The 20,533-nt window shown below is 36.4% G+C and overlaps 1 protein-coding gene and 1 long non-coding RNA gene across 10 annotated transcripts; one reads left to right on the forward strand and one right to left on the reverse strand.

The window, feature by feature from the left end:
* Positions 1 to 3,704: 3,704 nt before the first annotated feature.
* Positions 3,705 to 12,421, reverse strand: LOC148877579 (uncharacterized). Of its 9 annotated transcripts, none has more exons than XR_016097307.1 (11): positions 12,009 to 12,421; positions 11,275 to 11,391; positions 9,442 to 9,531; positions 9,309 to 9,357; positions 7,524 to 7,649; positions 6,980 to 7,071; positions 6,822 to 6,879; positions 6,191 to 6,420; positions 5,456 to 5,801; positions 4,117 to 4,213; positions 3,705 to 4,004 (listed from the first exon to the last, which is right to left on the reverse strand). It is a non-coding gene; the product is annotated as an uncharacterized LOC148877579 (long non-coding RNA). The 9 variants fall into 9 exon arrangements; XR_016097283.1 differs by having other exon boundaries at positions 4,117 to 4,481; XR_016097289.1 differs by having other exon boundaries at positions 6,980 to 7,142.
* A 2,036-nt stretch (positions 12,422 to 14,457) lies between these two features.
* Positions 14,458 to 15,148, forward strand: LOC148877580 (uncharacterized). The gene is made up of 3 exons (XM_088942175.1): positions 14,458 to 14,674; positions 14,811 to 14,879; positions 14,987 to 15,148. The coding sequence occupies exons 1-3, from the start codon at positions 14,615 to 14,617 to the stop codon at positions 15,059 to 15,061; spliced, it is 204 nt and encodes a 67-aa protein (XP_088798301.1). The 5' UTR covers positions 14,458 to 14,614; the 3' UTR covers positions 15,062 to 15,148.
* The last annotated feature ends 5,385 nt before the right edge of the window (positions 15,149 to 20,533 follow it).

The raw sequence follows: 20,533 nt of genomic DNA on the forward strand, positions 1-20,533 counted from the left end.
GCCCGTTGAAAATCCATAATATTAACCATTAATATTATCTAGGTATATGGGCTGAATTAGGGTTACCCAGTTCCGCCCATATAGCTTTATCCTTTGAAGTGGGCTTTTAGTAGTTTTAACTATTTAAAACTGGGCCTTTACAAGTTGGGCCGAATTAACCATTTAATTAAATATCAATCCTCAGGCCCATTAGTGGGAAAATTAGGGCTGACTTTCAGCCTTGATTAAACCCTAGATTTGGTCCAAACAGTTTGAACCAATCTTGGTTCAAATGGGTCTAGGGTTTGATCTTTAATTAAATCCTTAATTCAAGAAAATAATCTGAAATTAAATAACTGATAAAAGAAAATCAAGAATCAGTTAATCAGGGTTGTTCGCACACTCCATCCTGCAAAACAGAGGTTAGATCACAGATTACAGTTTCTCAAACTGCAAATCGCAGATAGCGAATGTCCCATCTGCAAAATCTCCTTCTCTACGCCACCATATTCGGTCCAAAATAAAATAAATAGAAATTCTATTTCTATTAATAATTACATCAGATCGAATGCCTATACATTGAGTCTAAAAAATAAAATAAAAAAATTGTTTACAGACCAAATGTAATAAATAAATTCAAGAAACTACAAATCTTGCAGTTCTCCCTATGCAAACCAAGAATTCGATCTCCTCTTGTACGAACAACCCATAAATCAAGAAAATCATATCAAACTATTCTAAATAATAATCTGATTTATGTAGAATTAATTTCATATTATTTGCACATCAGTTTTAGGAACAAATTCCCAAAACACATATCTGCGCAAATTAGGTAGAACGCCTTCTCCCTATTTGCGCAAGTTCAAATCTGAAACAGAATGGTTCAACATTTGAACCATGGCTCTGATACCACTGAAGGGATAGGAAATCCATCATATGGACGTCCAAAGATTGCGGAATAAGGGGGCGAATTTTAAAAATTTTTCTCTCCCTTCAACTGGGAATCGAATTCTCTATTTAAAAATCATATTTTCAATGATCATTCTTGAACCATAATCTGAACCAAAAAGAGTAGGGAGAGATAATATCTGATACAGAGAAATAATATCTCTCAATGGAGGTGTTCATACCCAAGGAATGATCCAAAATCTGCTTCCACTGAAGATGTTGCAATGTAGGGTGGAGCAGAATCAGCAGTGTTCTTCCAAAAGAACTTGATCCTTCTCAAAAATCACCTGCACGGCTTGTGAATACAACTCCCACCAATCTTTTCTCCAAAAGATTGGAATCAAGATCCAATCTTGATTTCTCCCAAGAACTGGAGATCGAACTGCTGTAGGCGGCGGCTATAGGAAGGAGGCGGCAAGAGAGTATTTGTAGGGAGCAGAATTCTCTTCTATGATTTCAGCTCTGAAGACAAGACTATCTGTTGCTTGTGATTGTATGTCTAAAGACTGCCGCCCCCTCTTCCTTTTATAGACTTAAAGGGATTAGCTCATAATCCCATTATGAGTTGCTAACCCAAATCATATTTCGATTAGAAGTCCCTTTAAGTGATAAGGGATAACCCTTATCTTATATGTAGATTAGATCAGCCATCTCCTAATCTAATTAGAAAGTTTCCAGATCTAAATCTTATTTAAATCTTGGACTCTCTAAATGGATAGGGTGTGGGCCCAATCCTATCAGCTGATCCATCTCAGAATTCGCCCCTTAAGTGACTAATCAAATTAGCCCAGTTCGAAATGGGCTTAAGGCCCATTTAAGGTTATGTATTCATTTAACCTTTCAAACTGCTGCCTAGTTGGGCTTCCTTGTATGGCATGGGACCCAAACATTGATCTACACATCAGTCACATGGGTTCAACCCAGCCTTTGTTACAAGGCCTGGCCGAATACACTATTAAGGACAGTGCACCCCTGAAACCCATCAGATGGGTTCTATGGGCCCAACAATTACCCTAAGTGGTCCATGGGCCAATCCACCTTGTAACACCCAGGAACTGTGGGCAGATACAAGATTAGCCCATCAGGTATTATCATCAATGTTCTTACACTTAACCTCTCAGCCCATAATGATCATACACTGCCCGACAAGAGAGGACTTCTCCCTCGACTGCAAGGAACAGTGTTGCATTTTCTCAAATATAGATCTCAGGAATTAAAACCTTTTGCAAATCATTTCGAAACCATAATATATATACTTTTATATCTCATATAAAATATATTTTGCAAAACAAATCTCAACGATTGAAAATGGTTGATTCTGTCATTATGATCACCCACTCATATGAATTCTCTGACTGTCCCAACATACCTATGTTTTGACCCCCGCTAAGGATCTCACTGATTGGTACATCAAAGACAGCCCAATCCGACACAGTGTAGTATCATAATCGAGTCTAGGGGTCGGGTGTAACTTTCTAGTTTTATTCATCAATCTCCAAGGTCCAGTGCAATACTAGAAATTTGGTCCAATTCAAATATTCAATTAATCTTACATTGTATGTGCATAAGGTCTCACCCCGGTAGGTAAGACAAATCATCCCAATCGACTTAGTGGCACCACAGTATCAGCCTTATCAGGATAGGTCTCTCCAGACCGACCCACTGGTTGTGAACATTATTAACTAACACGAGTCTCATTAAGTGTCCAGTTTAAATGTATTACACAGAAACATATCAAGGGAACATGAATCAAATATACATTTTTATTCATTTACAATAAACTCATAAATTACATCATTTTGATTGAAACTAAGGGTATACAAAACTATCTAACATAAATAACCAATGATGGTAAAAGGTTATCCATTGGTAAGATTAGTAATCAACAACAGAAAAAATGAACAAATGCATGGGGTGATGGTTATCATCACCATCATCATAAGAACAGTTAACAAGTTGAATGATGATCAAGATGGTCACAAGGATAATCAAATATACAACCCCCTCCACAAGCAAAAGATTGTGGATTCAACCCATAGGGTACTTTTGCACTTCATTTCATTCAAGCATTTCTAGGAAAGTCGCAGTGGAAAGAAAAACATTCCTTGATCACACTACAAGAAAATTGACATTTAGCAACAATCAAAAATTGTTCCTAATACAGGAAAAACTGTTGCCTAATATTTTACTTACAACTGAACAAGTTGTGGCTAGCAAAACCATTGTTAAAATGTTTTAGCAACAATCAATTGTTGCAGAATACACTATTCAAAACAGTTGGACCAACTAGTGGCAACAATTGTGTTTGGACACAACCAATTGAAACTGTTGCAAAATTTCAGCAACAATTAATAAAATCATTGCCCATATAAATTTTTAGCAACAACTGATTAAATGTTACTCAATGGTACCTTCAACGACAATCATACTAGTTGATGTTAATTATAAATTTGCAACAATTGAAAATTTATCTCTAATTAGCATCTTAGGCACCAACCCTTCTAGACTGTTGTTGAACAAGCAACAATCAAGTAATTGTTGCCCCAAAGGTTCATACAACAATCACGTTCATTGTTGGCAATTGCTTCTTTTGCTTATTTATGGCGTCGGTTTTTCCAAACTGTTATTAAAGTAGCAACAATCAACTATTTAATTGATGATATTTAATTTAATAAATTGTTACAAATATTATAATAATTATTATCAACCATCTAAATACTATTGTCAACCATCTAAATAAAATAAACATGTAAAATTCCAATATGTGAGCCTATTAATATTGTAAAAGATAAAAATTGCATTCCAACTGTAAATGTACTGGTATCTCTCTCACCACCATTCTTGCCAAAAATCTTCACATTAAACATCAGATTTTCATCATATCGAAATAATAAAAATTCATTACAGTATAAAGTGATCTAAAAAATCCTGCCACCCTTCCCCTAAATATATGCCACTTGAAGTCTATCTTAATTTGACGAACCAACGATAACCACTACGATCCTCTAGGATTGCTATTCCAGCTACTTTTTTTGAAATGTGCCTCATAAAATTTAGAGGAATCTGCTGCAAAACAACTAAGAAAAAAAAGCTCGTCATTCGGTTTTAGTAAAGCATTTTCACAGATTAAAAACCAGAAAGGCCAAGAAAGGGGGAAATGAACTAACAGAGGTAAAAGATTGAGAGTACCAACTGTTGGGTGGGGAGTCCCGGCAACATAATCTTGAAGAAGCAAGGCTTCTTGTCTTTACATAAGCTATTTTCACTCCTCTTCACCATCTCTAGCCTGAAGAAGTGAAGTTGCAAACGGAACAGTAATAGAAATTGGAAGGTAAAGCAGGAAGCAGGATGACAGGAAATGTGAATTTGTAGAAAAGGGAAAATGAACTAAGCCTTCTTGTCTTTACATGAGCTATTTTCACTCCTCTTCATCTCTAGCCTGAAGAAGTGAAGGTGCAAACCGAACAGTAATTGAACTTGGAAGAAGGTAAAGCAGGAAGCAGGATGACAAGAACTGAGAATTTGTAGAGGCGGAGTGGATACTGGTATAATTTCTACAGAGTAAACGAGGGAATGAAGCTTATTGGAATGAGTGAAAGTCCTGTTTTGATAAAAAATAAAAAAAACCGCAAGAGAAACTGTGCATAAGAGATGGAAAGAAGATTCCTCTCTGTAACATCGCCACATTTCAAGAACCAAGAAAGAGAAAGAGAGAGTGAGAGGAATATATGGGCCCACATTTTGTCTGTTGGCCCATATATTAATTTTGTCTAATATATGGGCTCACATTTCAAGAACCAAGAAAAATGACCTTTGGCAACAGTCAAAAATTGTTGGCCCACATTTTGAAGCCTGGAATATCAACCCAGCTGCTCCAGCCAGATATAGTGGGCCCATATATTTGACAAAATTAATAGAGAAGGGTGTAAAGAAACTAGTATGGTATACCAATCATTTACATATGAAACAGAACCTTTAGAATGCCCATGGATCTGACAAGGTGTGCAGATATGAAGGTTGCAGCAACGCCCATGAAAGCACATAAGCCACTGAACCCCCAATAATAGATGGGTTTAAACATGTTACTTTCAACAACACAAAATGAATTTACAGTTTGAATCATTCAATGAAGTCAGAAGAAACAAAGGAGAAGGTAAGAAAAGAAAAGGCATCAATGTGGTGGAAGAATCCCTCCTTCCTGTCTCTAGTGTTATAGATCCACTACTCAATGGAGCACAAAAGTGATATCCATGTCAAAAATCAACCCAACTTGAAGGTTGTCAATATCCAATCCATGATATTCTTATTCTTAGGACAAAATGGGGAACAGTCAAGAAGCATGCAGATAATAGATAGTTAATTTCAAAACCATCTCATCATGGGAAAAAGAAAATCCTAGGGAACAAAAAACGATTGGTAGTCTTCCCAACGCATTCCTCACTGATAGCCCTAGATTTAAAGTGTAACCGCATTGAAACTAGATATATTTTCAGAAATACAGTATAAAGATCATGAGTTAGAAAAATACCACTGTTAAGAATGCTGTCATTAAGCCACCTGGTGTAAGACCAATATTGAAGTAGAGAAGCATAGAGGCTAGGCTCACAGGAAGATAGGCTGCTGCTTGTATTCTGTCCACCCACGCTTGATGGCAATCACACTTATTTCCACGCTTGTGTAAAACCAAATGTTCCACTTTTAAGAGGAAAAGACTCATCTGATATTTTATCTTGTGGGAGCATAGACTGATAAACATTCTCAGGAGAGAATATATTGAAAAGCTTCTGAAATAGTTCTTGTTGAACCCCATGACTGAACATTGAACAAGGCATTTCAGAACTTTCAATTATTTCTTGATGAACCCACTTCGGAACCTAAAGAAAAAAAATGGTCCACCAGATCGATTCAGGTGCAATGATCACAAAGGAAAACTTGCAGGAAGTACCCTATATGTTATTGGATTCCAACCCCCTGCATAATGTATGTCCTCCAATTCCCCAAAGGGAGGAGGCAGAAGAGAATTTGGGATCATACCAAAGTACAGGTATGTGGTCCCCTCATTCCTTTCAAACAACTCCAGGTGGTTGCACACCTACCAGAACATACATAAATAAAAACAAAAAAAAAACAAAAAAAAAAAAACACTGTTTGTATTCAACATGGAAGGGAACATTACAGACAGATTGACAACAAAGGAAAGCCACTCTTTTGTGCAAATGTCTACTAAAAGAACAGATAGGAAGCCAGAGCAAGACCAAGGTACCTTCATCATCTGGATAACAATATTCATCAGATTGAGAATTTTCTTCTCATTGAGATGCCCTCAGCTTCCATCAAACAACTCAGAAAGAGATATCTTAGTCTTTATAGCTTGATAAAATGCTTGCTGTCTAGAACTCAACTTACGATGCACTGTGATCTCTGTTTTTCCAGTCATCTCCATTATCACATCTTTTTTGACTTGCCGAAACATAAGGGCTTAAGAACTGCATGCTGTCAAAAAAATAAGAAGCAACAAATCAGTCAGGAATCAATTGTATAAGGTAACTTAACCAAAAGCCCAGGTAAAAAAGGATCTTTTCAGGTGTACCACAGAAATTTTGTAATATATTAATAACAGTAGACAGAGCTACAGAAGATTACTAGAATGCCCATTAAAAATCAGGTACACACATTATATAAATGTACTAGAAAAAATAGCAAAAACGTCAATCTAGGGAAAAGCACTAGGCATAGTATATAAAAGCAGAGCAACAAAAATAGATAATCAAAACAGAAATGATAAATACAGATACATTTATTTAGGCATGTGATATTATCTCTTGATATTGAAACATTCAACTTCTCAAGCCATATTCTCAGTAAAATTATCAAAACTGAAAACCTCCACTTACCAGTCTGTTGAGTTGGTGTTTGTTCAAGGTTCCTCCATGTTCTGCATGATTTTCAGTGCTGATAATATACAAGGACAAAGAATGAGTAATGGAACCTTGACAGCTATAATGCTTAAATGAATTAAAGGATTAAAAAACAAACTGGCAACAGACAATACCCTTTTGAAAACCACTCATTGAACTGCTCATGGCTGTCAAATAAGGTGGGCATTATAAAATGAAGAAGGGCCCACAGCTCCACCATGTTATTCTGTATGGGTGTACCAGTCAGAAGCAAAGTGGTTTCTACAATTGAAACTGAGCAATGTTTTCCACCTTATACTGCAAAACTAATATATTCATCATAACCATCAAGAACACAGGAAATCATAGAGTAAGGGTTATATTTAATGCATATAATGGCAGAGAATTGAAGATTGTGAAATGACGTACTTACTAGATTGGAATCTAACTAATTCTTACCTGCGAATAATTTGCTCATTAACATGTAATAAGTTTACTTTGCATACTAACACAGAGCTAAATAAAACTCATATTTAGATAATAATAATAATAAGCACCTGATTAAATTTTAAGTATCAACAAAAAAGAAATATATCCTGCACCAAGACAATCAGGTGAAATTTATCTGCTAATGCACTATAGAAAGGTTATGAAATTAAAATAATCAGAAGCACATCAATCTGGAAGATGAAGTTAAACCTGTTTGAACTTTTAATAGCCTGGGCTTCGTCTAAAACCATATATTGCCATTTCAAACACCAGAAATACTTTTCATCGGATATCAGCAGTTGGTAGCTGGTAATCAATAAGTGGAATGCAGACTCCCTATAGGGAAAATAAGAGAAAAGATGAAATAACCAATAAATATATTTTCCACAAGAAAAGGTACAGTACTGATCAAATGCTCCAATTAAGAAGACAACATTAATAAATAAATAAATTTACTGCACAGAAAGTGAAATACAAAATTGAATAAAAATTCTTGACATCCTTGCATAGCCACAAAACTAAATAGTAGCACCGAAGATGGATGCCCAGACAGTTGCAGTATTGGATCAAAGTTAAATATTTTGTTCTGCTGCATTAGAGATTGGAATTATTGAAGTGCTTGGTTGGTAGGTTCATCAATGCTAATCCTGAGGAGCAAGTGGTGTTGGCAAGAATACTAAGGAATAATTTCCAGGGAGGCTGGTTGGGCACTTGGCTCAGAAAATTCAGAGGAGGTATAATTTGTTGTCAGGTGTTATAGATCCACTACTCAATGGAGCACAAAAGTGATATCAATGTCAAAAATCAATCCAACTTGAAGATTGTCAATATCCAATCCATGATATTCTTATTCTTAGGACAAAATGGGGAACAGTCAAGAAGCATGCAGATAATAGATACTGCTCAACTGTTCTAATTAATACTATATATAAGGATTCCTAGCAACTTCAATCCAACATCTGCTATCCATATATATCTATGTCTGTGCGTTAAGTTGGCACCTAGAAAGAAAGGCACTAACAAAATCCCCAGAGGTGTAGGCCTTAGTTATTTTGAGGCTTATGCTTTAACATCTCAGCTCTAGTTCTGTTGAAGACATCAAGCTTTGAGTCATTGACCCTCCATGAGGAGTCATGGCTCATGAGTAGGCTCACTAACTTCTTTTTTTTTTTCATAAATAAAGTAGCAGGAGTTGGTAGGATCCTTGGTTTTTGACTTACAACACTAAAGTGGTTTTGGGAGGAATTATTTCAGGACACAGAGCTTGCTTGTACACATTGGAGTTAGATGTAACTCTTCCATGTTGCTGCTTTGAGTTCCACTACATACTTTCTTAGTCCATCCACACTTCTATCTTAAACACAACTCCTTTTATATTTTCAACCCTAGAAATCATTTTAGAAATCCTATCCATTTAACCTTTCCATTAACTCATACGCAAACATTTTTTTAGTAGTTACTGATCAAAATTTTGTTGTACCAGTAAACTGATGACAAATGTTAATACAAATACAAGGGAGATCCCATCCGTTCATAAAAGTACAATGGATCTAGCCAAAGTGCTACTCTCCACCACATATCTCATCAATCCCTATGTAGATAGAATTCCAAATATCAAAAACCAATAACTACCCTCCTTTTTGGAGTGTTTTTTATTGCAATTACAGCATATAAAATCTACATATCAAATTGAAATTTAATTTTAGACTCCATAATCCTTATATTAATATTATACCTTAGCATCTCATTTCTGTCATGTTAACCTTCACTTAAAATTCCATGGTCGTGCTAGTTCTCTATAGATTGCCTTATCAAAAGAACATAAATAATTAAATCAAGTCAAATATTTAATTTGCACCCAACTGTATTTTATCAAAAGGCTATTGATCTCCATCAATTGCCTTACTAAAAGAATATAATTCTATGACTCCAGTGTAAAAAGAATTAAATATATAGAAAATTATATACAGAGACTGACATGAGATTGAATCTCACTTTTGGGTATGCTATTCTTGTGAGAAAGGCCAAACTCAACCCTGTTTCCCTGAAACAAAACACAAATGATATTTGATGGGCCAAGACAAAGAGAGACGCACAAGAATTTTGAATACAAAAATTGACATCTTACCTCAAGTCACTACAACCGCGAATCTTATGTAAGGTTTGTCATCAAATCACTGTTTTTATTTTACAGCCCCCTGTCAAGCTTGATCGGCCACTAAAAATTTAAAAACCTAATGTTAGAAGAATGAGAAAAGTAGAAAACCATATAGAAAAGAATGATAAAACCCTATAGTAACCAAGAAATAAAATAATGGAAAGAAAAATAGAGAAAGAGAGAGACTAACATCAATAGCTTCGGTAAAATGAACAAATTATGGAGAGAAGTAGAGAGGGGATCAGGCGAGTGGTAGAAGTCCAAGAAATCAGTAGAGAAATTTCGATTTCTTAGTGATTCTCTTTAAGGTTCAAGTCGAACCTGAAATCGTTGAGGGCCTTGAGGCTAGTCGAACTCAAATCATGAGGTTTTGCAGTTGTAATCATGGTGGAAAATCAAAATTTGGGATATTTGATGGAGGGAATGGAATTAGATGTGGTGGGAAATGGTTATTTTGAACTGGTTTAATTCAATGTTTTAAAAATTGACTAGAATTGGAACTGCTTTGGCCACCGGTTTTTGGGTCAGTGGTTCAACCGTCCAGTTTGAATGGACAACCCATGGTTGATGCTTTGGTTAAATAAGGGATGGGAAGAAACACTAATTTTTGGGCTATATTGTAATCCATTTTATGGCTTCTACCTGGGGGAGTTGAGAGGCTATCTCCTCCTTATTTATATCCACCATTTTTTCTAATTTATTAATGAATTTCAGCTATTAATTTAAAAAAACTTAGGCTAGCCCCTATTACCTAACCTCTAACTGCATCTCTTTTGCTTATTACATGCAATAAGCCCCCCGGTATAACTGGTCTCTGTTCACTCATTTGTTTTGCTAATGCATCAGCCAATATGGCTTGACATATGAGTTATCCTAGTTCCCTAGAGAAACCTCTCACTTATGATATGTTGAGATTGTCAAGAGCCTAGGCTGTTGTGAGAAACTAATAAATCCATTACAGGACTATCCACTGCCTGACACTATATTACAATCTTTCATAGTTATGTTTTTCGATTATAGTTTTTTTTATCAACAACATAAACTTTTATTAAAGAATTAATAGAAAGGTACAGAGGAAGTAAGGGGAGAGGTAAAATCTCTTAACCCTCCCCAGGAAAACAAAAAACAGAATTACAATACAACCCAGAACATTTGATCCCTTCCCCACCCCTTGTTTAGGAAGAGTATCAGCAAAGGAGTTAGCATTTATCTTAACCCATTGCAGCTGAATCTCTACATTCTGAGTTAACCCTTCTATTGCCACCATAACCCCACCTCTAAGTGAATCCCTCACACCTATTATAGCCTTTCTAGGAAAGTTCTATTAAGGGAAGGTCTAAAATTGAAAGGAAATGTAAGTAATCTTCTACTGTTTTTCTTATGATTTCTATTAACATAAATGAAGAAAATAGTGAAAAGTCATATGCAACAATTACAAAAGAAAGAAAATAACATCCATTTTATGGCAAGGTAATGAGGCAAGCTCAAGGAACAAATACTTTTGGGGATTACTGGCAGATTATAATGCCAATATCTAAATCAGTCACAAACAGACCATTTGGAATCAACAAATGAAATGAAAAAATCCCTAAAGAAATTGATCAATATTGAAACATACTAAAAAAAGCAGCAGAGTCAAACAATATGGAAAGTCACAGTAGAAACAGGAACGGAAAAGAGAATGGAGAACTAAGAATTGAACTAGATTTTGCTAACTACTACTGTATGATAAAACACTAATCTTAATGAGCAACATAAACAATAGGCGGACACCAGTGATTTATGCAAGGAGAGAAAAGGTACCTTATACAAATTTAGGTCAGATGCCAAACTGCTCAGTATCCCACTGACAAATGCATCACCAGCACCAGTTGTGTCAATGGATTTAACTTTAACACCACCAACCTTACCCTTAAATTCCTGCAATATGGGTTAATTACAAAGAGAAGGTAAATGATAAATAATGCCATAGTGAATTAATTCAAGGGAAATCCAGTGGTTTGCCAAACACAATCACAACTCCTGCAGGATCCAAAAGTTCTCAATCTAAGGATGCATTTAGTGAATTAGTGTTTCATAATTAGATGCCATTACCAAGTATCAACACGAAGTTCAATTTTTTGAATTTGATACTCCCGAAGCAACAGAATAAAGTACTGGATTTCTTTATGATGTTTTTGAGGCATAAGAAGGATGTTTTATGGCTCTTAATCAAGGAGAATTCAGATCTTAACAATTTACTAAGTTGGACCAGATAGCTGATGAGTTTTTTTTTTTTTTCTGTGAACATTCTTTGAAAAATCATGTTTAAACCAATTTGCATTACTCATTAAGTCCGGTAAATGCACATACAAATACAGCATGCTTAGGATTTAGGAACCATTAAGAAACTTCACCTTCATGGACCTATTCCATAATACGATGCTGTTTCCAGGAAAGCAACGAGATACTAGATAATGGCCACTAAACACTAGAAAACAACAGTTGATTTTTTCAACCAAGAAAAAAACCTAAAAATCAGAGAAAGGGATTTTTACCTCAATCAAATGCTGCCGATGTGTGAATGAGATACTTGCCAAATGCTGATGTGCGACTGCGTGTGAGAGATATTGAGATAGAGAGCGAACGAGAGTGAGAGAACCAATGAGAGAGAGAGAGAGAGAGTCGACTGAGATAGAGAGCTCGAGAGAGAAAGCACACGAGAGAGAGACGAGTCAACTGAGATAGAGCTCAAGAGAGAGAGAGCGTGAGAGAGAGAGGACTGAGATAGAGAGCTCGAGAGAGAGCACGCGAGAGAAAGAGAACCGAGAGAGAGACGAGTCGATTAGATAGAGAACTAGAGAGAGAGAGCGAGCGAGAGAGAGACGAATGGGAGAGGAGAGAGACAGAGAGGGCGGGAAGGAAAATGCGTGGGGGAGGAAAAGATCAGCCCGCGCCTTTCCTCACACCATTTTTTTTTCATTTTTATTTTTATGCCATACCGTCGATATAGATATCCTTCACCGACGGCCATTGATCCATCAGTATATATATCTACATCGATGGTTATGACAATTTTCTTGTAGTGATAGGCTTAAAAGAAATAAAAGTAACATTGTCCATGATGTTAGCATAAGAAATCTGGATACTAGTCCATGGGTTTTCTGATTTTGGAAAATGTTCATCAAATAAGGGGAACCTAAATCTATTTAATACAACTATACAAGAATTTGTAAAAAGAAGTAAGAACTGAACCATTGATTTAATTCAAGTTTTGTAATAGAGTAATTTCAATAAATGTTTAAAAACTGAATCCATGTTTAGTAGTACCTTTGTGAATTTGTAATTTCACAGTGCTAGGTTTTGGTAATTCTAACATGTCACGCTGCAAAGAATAATTCTTCCATATACTCCTTTTTAGGTCCTAGAAGGCCCTAACTTTAGAGAAGCCTAGGGTTAAGCCACATAAAAGGTGGAGTCCACTCTCTCTCTCATTCACTTTCTCTCTCTCTTTGGAGTGATAAAAGGTGGACCGTTTTTTGCAGTTTTGTAATTATGATAAGGGCTATAGCTTATGTTTGAACCTAATTCTAGGCTTATGAGTGGGTGGAGATAATAAAACCATGCCATGATGGACTCAATTTCGAACTACCAAAATGAGCAACTAAAAAACCCAGTACCCAATAAGTGTGTTTTTGTGTGTGTATTCACACCTAGCATGCATTGGGTATAGTTACACGTATAAATCGCTCCCCCCAAAGAGAAAATTCCTAACTTCACCACTAGCCCTAACTAGTAGATCTTCTGTAACATTATGTGAAGTGGTTTGCCCTTTCTAGAATAAAGTCTCAGAATCGATAGTTTAGAAGATTAGACTAAACGTGCATACTCTGGACTGGAAATCCATAGTTGTTCAATTTGCATCTTTTTCTTCTTCTTAACTGATTGGGTACATTTTGCTTTCAAATATATATATATATATATATATATATATATATATATATATATATATAATTTGCATTTCTTGGCATGCTAGCCAAATATTTTAAGAGCCCATATTGACATTACAAGTTATTTGGAATGCCATTTTACATGGCCTGGATTCATTTTTCTTGGTCAACAAAGTTGAAAAACCAATCCGAAAATGAAACCACTTTTTGGCCATCGGTTTTTTGATGACCGGCAGTTCGACCATCTAGGTTGAACAGTTCAAATAATTGAGTTGCTTCTAATATATATTATACATCTTAAACTTTAGATTAGAATATTAATGATTCATTATCCATCTTACCTTGATATTCTAATTTAAAGGCTAAAATGTAAAATATATGTTAGAATCAACTCAGTCGTTTGAACTGTTCGACTTGGATGGTCAAACCGATGACTAAGAAAATGGTGGCTAAAATGAACTCCATTGTGGGATTTGTTTGTCAAACCTTGGTGACCAAAAAAGAATTAAATCCAGGTCATGTAAAGTGCCATTCCAAATAACACTTAAAATATGGACTCTCTATAGCCTCTTAAGATACTTGATTAAATCATATAAACGATTTTCATACATAAAAAAAGTCAACAAATTCAATAAAAATAAATTGAAGCCATTTGACATTTATCTTTTTTATTGTAAAAGAATCAGTTATTTGGTTTTTTTTGTGAAATTAACTATTTGATTTAATGGAATAGAATAAACTTATATTTAATGATACAAAGTCACAAACTGAGTTTGTCATTACAAACTAATAACAAACTAGTTAAGAGGAGAAGCACAAACATCACTAATCTCCCCTTGAACCCGTCTTCAGAGTTTTTTTGGTAAAACCGTCACATATCACCGCTTGCCACGAGTCTTTTGTGACGCTTCACTCAAGCTTTGATATCCTTTCGCACATTATATAGGTAAAGTCCCACCAACAACATGGCACAATCAAGCTTTGAATTGAACGAGTTTTCAGGCACAAATAAAGCTTCTATGTGTATTTCAAGACTGAAATGTCTAACAAACAAATTAATGTTACAACAACATGGCATATGTGTCTCAAGGGCTTCATCACAAAGACTATAAATCCCCTCGCCAATACTTTGTTTTTTCATCATTCATCACAAGACCGTCTTGAGTAATATCTGTGTTGTAAGTTCTTTGCAAAGAGGCCAAAAGAGGAAAAAGATGGCTGACAACTCTCAGAAAGCCAGCTTCAATGCTGGTGAAGCCAAGGGCCAAGCTCAGGTGAGCAATATCCACTTATATATAGGTTCATTATATACTCCAATTCATCATGTGTATAGATATATGCATGCATACATGGAACATAATGTGCCCATGGGTTTTCATTCTTGATCAAATTTAAGTTTTCTCCTTGCAGGGCAAAGCAAATCAGATGATGGACAAGGCAAGCAATGCCTATGAATCAGCCAAGGAATCATGTCAAGAGGTTCATTTCATTTCCCAAGCAAAAGAAATTCTCTTGTTCTACCAATACTAATAATGCAAACAAACCGTTTGCTAGTATAAATTTTAATTGGTTTTTTTATTGTGTAGGTTGGTCAGCAAATGCAGGCTAAGGCACAAGGGGCCACTGATGCTATCAAAGATGCCACCGGGATGAACAAGTGAAAAGTTTTTGCTTCATAGATGCTGTTTTGGATTTTGATTTCTTGTATTTATATTACATTATATAATAAAATGAAGTTATCCATGTAACCTTATTCTCTCTCTCTCTCTCTCCCCAATAAGGACCAAAAACCCAAACCCAGCCTATGTAATATTGCAGACTGGATCCGTTTGGGATTGGGCTGGGCTGGCCCAAATTGCACCCTTATTCAATAAGGGAGGTATCCGTCCAATTTGAAAAGAGAAAAGATGCTTTAGTTTTTAGGAGAAACATAAAGGGAGGTTTACGTCTTTTACCCTTCTTTATTTCTGAATTGAATATTTGGTTTCTTGATTGGCACCAAAGTTGGAAAGATCATTCTTCTTGTTTTATCAAACTTTCAATGTTCTGTAAAGCTAGCCATGATTGAGATTAACTAAAGAGATCATCTAAAAGCTAAAAGTAAATTTACTTGATTTATTCATTATAGAGGTTAAGTAAACAACTAATTCGAGAAATTATGGGTACCCAATGGCCAACACTGCATGTTCCTATAAAAAGATATAGTAACCATAAAATTAACCTATGTACTCCCAAGAAGAATATATAAGTGTAAATTCAATGGAGATCCTGTAGTTTGGAAGGCTTACCACTTAGTTCCCTATTTCTTGTTTTTTGCTAAATTTCACTAGGGGTGTTCTTTTTTGGGATTTTGAGAGAGGGGAAAGTTGGTCAATTGGATTTTGATTTCCACTAATCAAGAAACCCATGTTCTTTTTTCAGATTTATATGAAGACCAGGAAAAGTTTATTTTCCTATAACCATCTCCTACGCGGGTAATTAACTTTCTCACCTAGGGGGAAACTTGCCAACACTTGAATGGGACAAAAACACCCCTTCTAATAATAGACTTTTATGGATAAAATGATCATTGCCTTATTTACTTGGGAAATAAAAGAACATGGGCAAATGCATTTACCCCAGGTAAATAACTTACCGAAAAGTGAATGGGGCCTAAAGCTTTCATAAAGATTGGATTTGCTGAAAATGAAAATTGTGCAAATATGCTTAGAGTACATCTGGGCTCACTTTCTGCTTTCAGAAAATCCGAGCTCACTTTCACACCTTGATGGTGTTAACAGAAAATAGAATTGAGTGAGCAACATGGTTTAAAACCATTGTTGGCCCTGGTGGTTGAATCACTCAATTCTTTAAACCGTTGACTAAGATGGTTGAATTGATGACCCATTTGACTTAGGCAATGGTTGGTGGGGATATATATATATATATATATATTAGTGGGAATGCATGAATGTAGTGTGAATTTTTTTTGGACTAAAATTACCCTCTATTTCTTTGATTAAGAAAGGGTATAAAAGTTATTTTATTATAGTTGTAGTGCTAGCTTTAATGGCTACTATAATGGTCATATTTGTCTATTTAATCCATCTCTAATTGTAATGGTTGAAAATATAACTTCAATTATTACTTTCCACCTCATTTAATCCCGTCTCATTAAGTCTTATACTTAAGGTATTAAATTCTATTTTCTCTTACTAAATCCTATATTTTAAGTTATTTTTTACTAATAAATGCTAATAATTAGATCTATGTTAATATTTTTAACAATATGAACCCATATATTGTAAAACTGACTAAAAAAAAAACCATTATTTATCTAGTTGGTGGCTAAGCAATTAAACCATTTGAATCAATTTGATCAACCTATGAAGTCATAGTTAGGTAATAAAAATTTTAAAATAGAAATAAACTAGAAATTTACAAAAAAAAAATGTAGAAAAAATTAGACACATTTATGATATTTTTATTAATTTAATTCTATATTTACACTACTATTAAAAATATGAATAAGATTGTGGAACTTTCTTTTGACAAAAATCAAGGTTTTAAAAATAAAACCGCTTTAGCTATCAGTTTCTGGGTTAGCGGTTCAACCATCTAGTTTGAGCGGGTCAAACCCGTAAGATGTAAAATATAATGTAATTTTTATTTTGACTTTTAGATTAGGATTATGTTAAAGTCCACCACATATATACATTATTATGATAGGGGAGTGTGAGACTTTGAGAAGGAGGCGGCTAGTTAAAGCTAAGAAATGAGAAAAAAAGAAAGAGAGTGTTGCTGGAGGGGCCACTTTTATTGTGTAGGTTTGTCAACAAATGCAGGCTAAGGCACAAGGGGCCACTAGTGCTGTTAATGATGCCACTGGGATGAACAAGTGAAAAGTTCTTGCTTCATAGATGTTGTTTTGGCCTTTGAGTTCTTGTATTTATATTACATTATATAATAAAATGCAGTTGTCCATGTAACCTTATTCCCCCCCCCCCCTCTCTCTCTCTCTCTCTCTCTCTCTCTTAACCCCCTCTGAATTTTATGGTTTTTTATTAGAAAAATTAAAGACTTTGTAATTTATCTATATACTCACCCACAACCAATTTAGTTTCCTAATAATGAATGTAATCACTTCCCTGTAGAACATAAACATCTTTTAACTCTAACCCATGCACCACATGGCTCCAATAGACTAGAGGGTCTTTCCCCTTCACTGTGGTAGCCTTTTATTTTAGATGAAAGTATCCAAAACGTTCTTACTTCCACTCTCAAAAAATAAATTAAAAGGTAGAGTAATTGATAACTCTATAATTTGATGCCTTAAGGGCATCATTTCAGGGGTATTTTAGGCCTAAGAATAGTCAAAATGTGTCATTTTCCCAATTAAATTCAATATTGTGACCTCTGAGGGTCCCTGTACAAATCCTGAGGAAAACTAGGAAAGTTTCAAGGCTGAAATGTAGTTTTTGGGAAGCTAGTGTGAATTCCAGCTGAGAGATTGGGTGTTTTTGTAAAAAACTGAACACAGGAGGGCGCTTCCTATCTGTCAAACCTAGATAGGCGCCCCTCCTACTGTATTAGCATACTCCCCTCTCCTTAGCAAACCCTAGGGCGCCTCCCCACTCATTCTTTTCACCTCTAATAAACCCTAGCCGCCCTAGGCTATCAAATCTCCACCTTCCACTCTCTCCTAACCTCTAATCTCAACCATCCAAGCCTTAGCAGCCCCTCATACCCTTAGATCTCTCCCTAGATAGCATCATAGCCTTACACCTCACTCCTTAAACCTCAACCAATCACCTTAGGGCACTACATCACACCAACCAATCACATTTCTCCAGCTCTAGGTGCCCAAATCTGCTCCCTCCATTCTGGGCGCCCAAATCTCAACCCTACATAATATTGGGTGACTTCTCCTTCTCTTCTCAACCTTAGGATCACCTTAGAACAATCCTAACCCTCTATTCTCAACCCTAGGGTGCCCATATTTCTACAAAAACCCAGCTACCGCCCCTTTCTTACTCTCTAATCCCAGTTTTGTCCACCCTTCTCTATAAAAAGGACCCCAAGGGTCTTGGAGAAAGGGTTGGTCAATTCACCCAGTTCACAAGGCTAAGGTTTTTTGAGGAGTTCAAGGGTTGTAGAAGGGAAAGACGCTCAGATCTTGTTAGGAGGGGTTCCTACAAGTAGTCCAGCCAATCTACAACTACCGCCACTGGATTTGATCAACCATCCCTTTCGTCTTCTTTATTTTCTTTTATGTTATTTTTATTCTGGCAATCTTTTAGGTTGGATTCTTCCCCAAGTAAGGCAGAAGGCTATTCTTGAAAAGTTCAAGGGTAGAGGAAGAGGAGAACGCCCAAGCAAGAGGAGGGGTTCCTGCTTGCAATTCGCCTAGCCACTACTGCCACCTCTAGATCCGGATCCCAACTAGTTTCCCATAGTTTTAGATTTACCTTTTACGCGTGTTTTTATTTTCCATTCTTCAATTTCTAGTTTTTATTTTATTTCTGCAATTTATTTTTATCAAATTTAATTTTTGTTTTCCTTTCTGCATATCTGAATTTTGGCCAAGTAAGACGGAAGGCCCAGCTCGAGGAGTTCGAGGTTCAAAGGATAGATCCGAAGACTGCTACCTCTGACCGAGTTACAGATTTTTTATTTAGTTTTTTTATTTTTGCTATTTATTTATTTTTCTACAATTTTTACTTTCAGCATTGTTAGAATTTTATTTTAATGGACTGTAGTTTGGTTAATTAAATTTTGTGTTTCTGCAATCTCAAATCTCGTTATTTTGTTCTGATTGAAGTACGTAATAATTTTTCCTTTTCTTCCTTGTGGATATGACCCATTTCTCACCACTAACTGCGTTTTGTAGTTATTTTGAGAATCAAAAAATTTATAAATATTGAAACGGGTGTTCCGAAGTGGTTAACAACATGCTTCCGGACACCCAGTAATCAACTTTTATCCTAAAAATAATGCTCACTTCAAATAATGTGAGACTTTGGCAACCCCAAGTGCGCTCTTATCTCCCGAAAACCCCAAGATTGCATTGAAATTCCCCGAAAACCCTAGGAAGGCCCTAGCAACCCCATGTGTGCTCATATCTCCTAGCAACCCCAAGATTGTACTAAAATTCCCCAGTAACCCCGGGAAGGCCTTGGCAACCCCAGGTGTGCTCTTATCTCCTAACAACTCCAAGATTGCACTGAAATTCCCTGGCAACCCCAAGCACACTTAGATTCCCTAGTAACCCCAGGCGTACTCACATTCCTTGGCAACCCCAGGAAGGCCCTGGCAAACCCAAGCGCACTCAGATTCCGCGGCAACCCTGGAAAGGCCCTGGCAACCCCGGTAGTGCTCACATTCCCTAGCAACCCCAAGCGCACTCATACTCCCAAGAAACCCCGGGAAGGCCCTAGCAACCCCAAGTGTGCTCACATTCCCTGGCAGCCCCACGAAGACCTCGGCAACCCCAGGCGCACTCAAATTCCATAGTAATCCTAAGAAGGCCCTACCAACCCCAGGTGTGCTCACATTCCCAGGCAACCCCAAAAAAGCCTTAGCAACCCCAAGTGTGTTTACGTTTCCTGACAACCCCAGGAAGGCCCAGACAACCCCAGGCGCACTCATATCACCTAGCAACCCCAGGCTCACACCCAAACCCACGGCAACACTAAGCGCACCCACATCCCCAAGCAACTCCTAGGGGGCTCCGTCAATATCAAGTATCGCTCCCATCTAGTATACAAATGCGAAAATCTCGTCTAGCTCATAAACTCATGATTGTATCGCCCATGAAGGGTCACGCCTGGTGCAACAACCATCAACCTTTGTACGAATAACAAAACAACATTATCCCACAATATCACTTTAGATATATTCTTCGCACCCGATAATACCTTAGATATCAGAATAGCACTGTTCGTTGTTTTCCATAACAACCTACAAAAGGTTTTCCATACCCATCTTAACATTCGATTGCGAAAAAGTCTACCAAGCGCTCGATTCTAAAACACTCGATTACGACTATTTCCAATGACTCCTGAAAAGTCTGTGAAGTACCTTCCAATATCAATAGAGCACCTACAACTTCTTTATTTTCAAAAGCATTTAACACTTGTAGGCACCCACACCCC

The sequence above is a fragment of the Nelumbo lutea genome, chromosome 1 (assembly GCF_056320005.1).
Source record: "Nelumbo lutea isolate HS-2025 chromosome 1, American lotus-T2T, whole genome shotgun sequence".
Lineage (NCBI taxonomy): Eukaryota > Viridiplantae > Streptophyta > Magnoliopsida > Proteales > Nelumbonaceae > Nelumbo > Nelumbo lutea.

Bases quoted from the DNA above. Each gene is read 5' to 3' on its own strand.
- LOC148877580 (XM_088942175.1), top strand. From the start codon at position 14,615: ATGGCTGACAACTCTCAGAAAGCCAGCTTCAATGCTGGTGAAGCCAAG. The intron at 14,675-14,810 runs GTGAGCAATATC...TTCTCCTTGCAG, and splicing joins AAGCCAAGGGCCAAGCTCAG to GGCAAAGCAAATCAGATGAT. The intron at 14,880-14,986 runs GTTCATTTCATT...TTTATTGTGTAG, and splicing joins CCAAGGAATCATGTCAAGAG to GTTGGTCAGCAAATGCAGGC.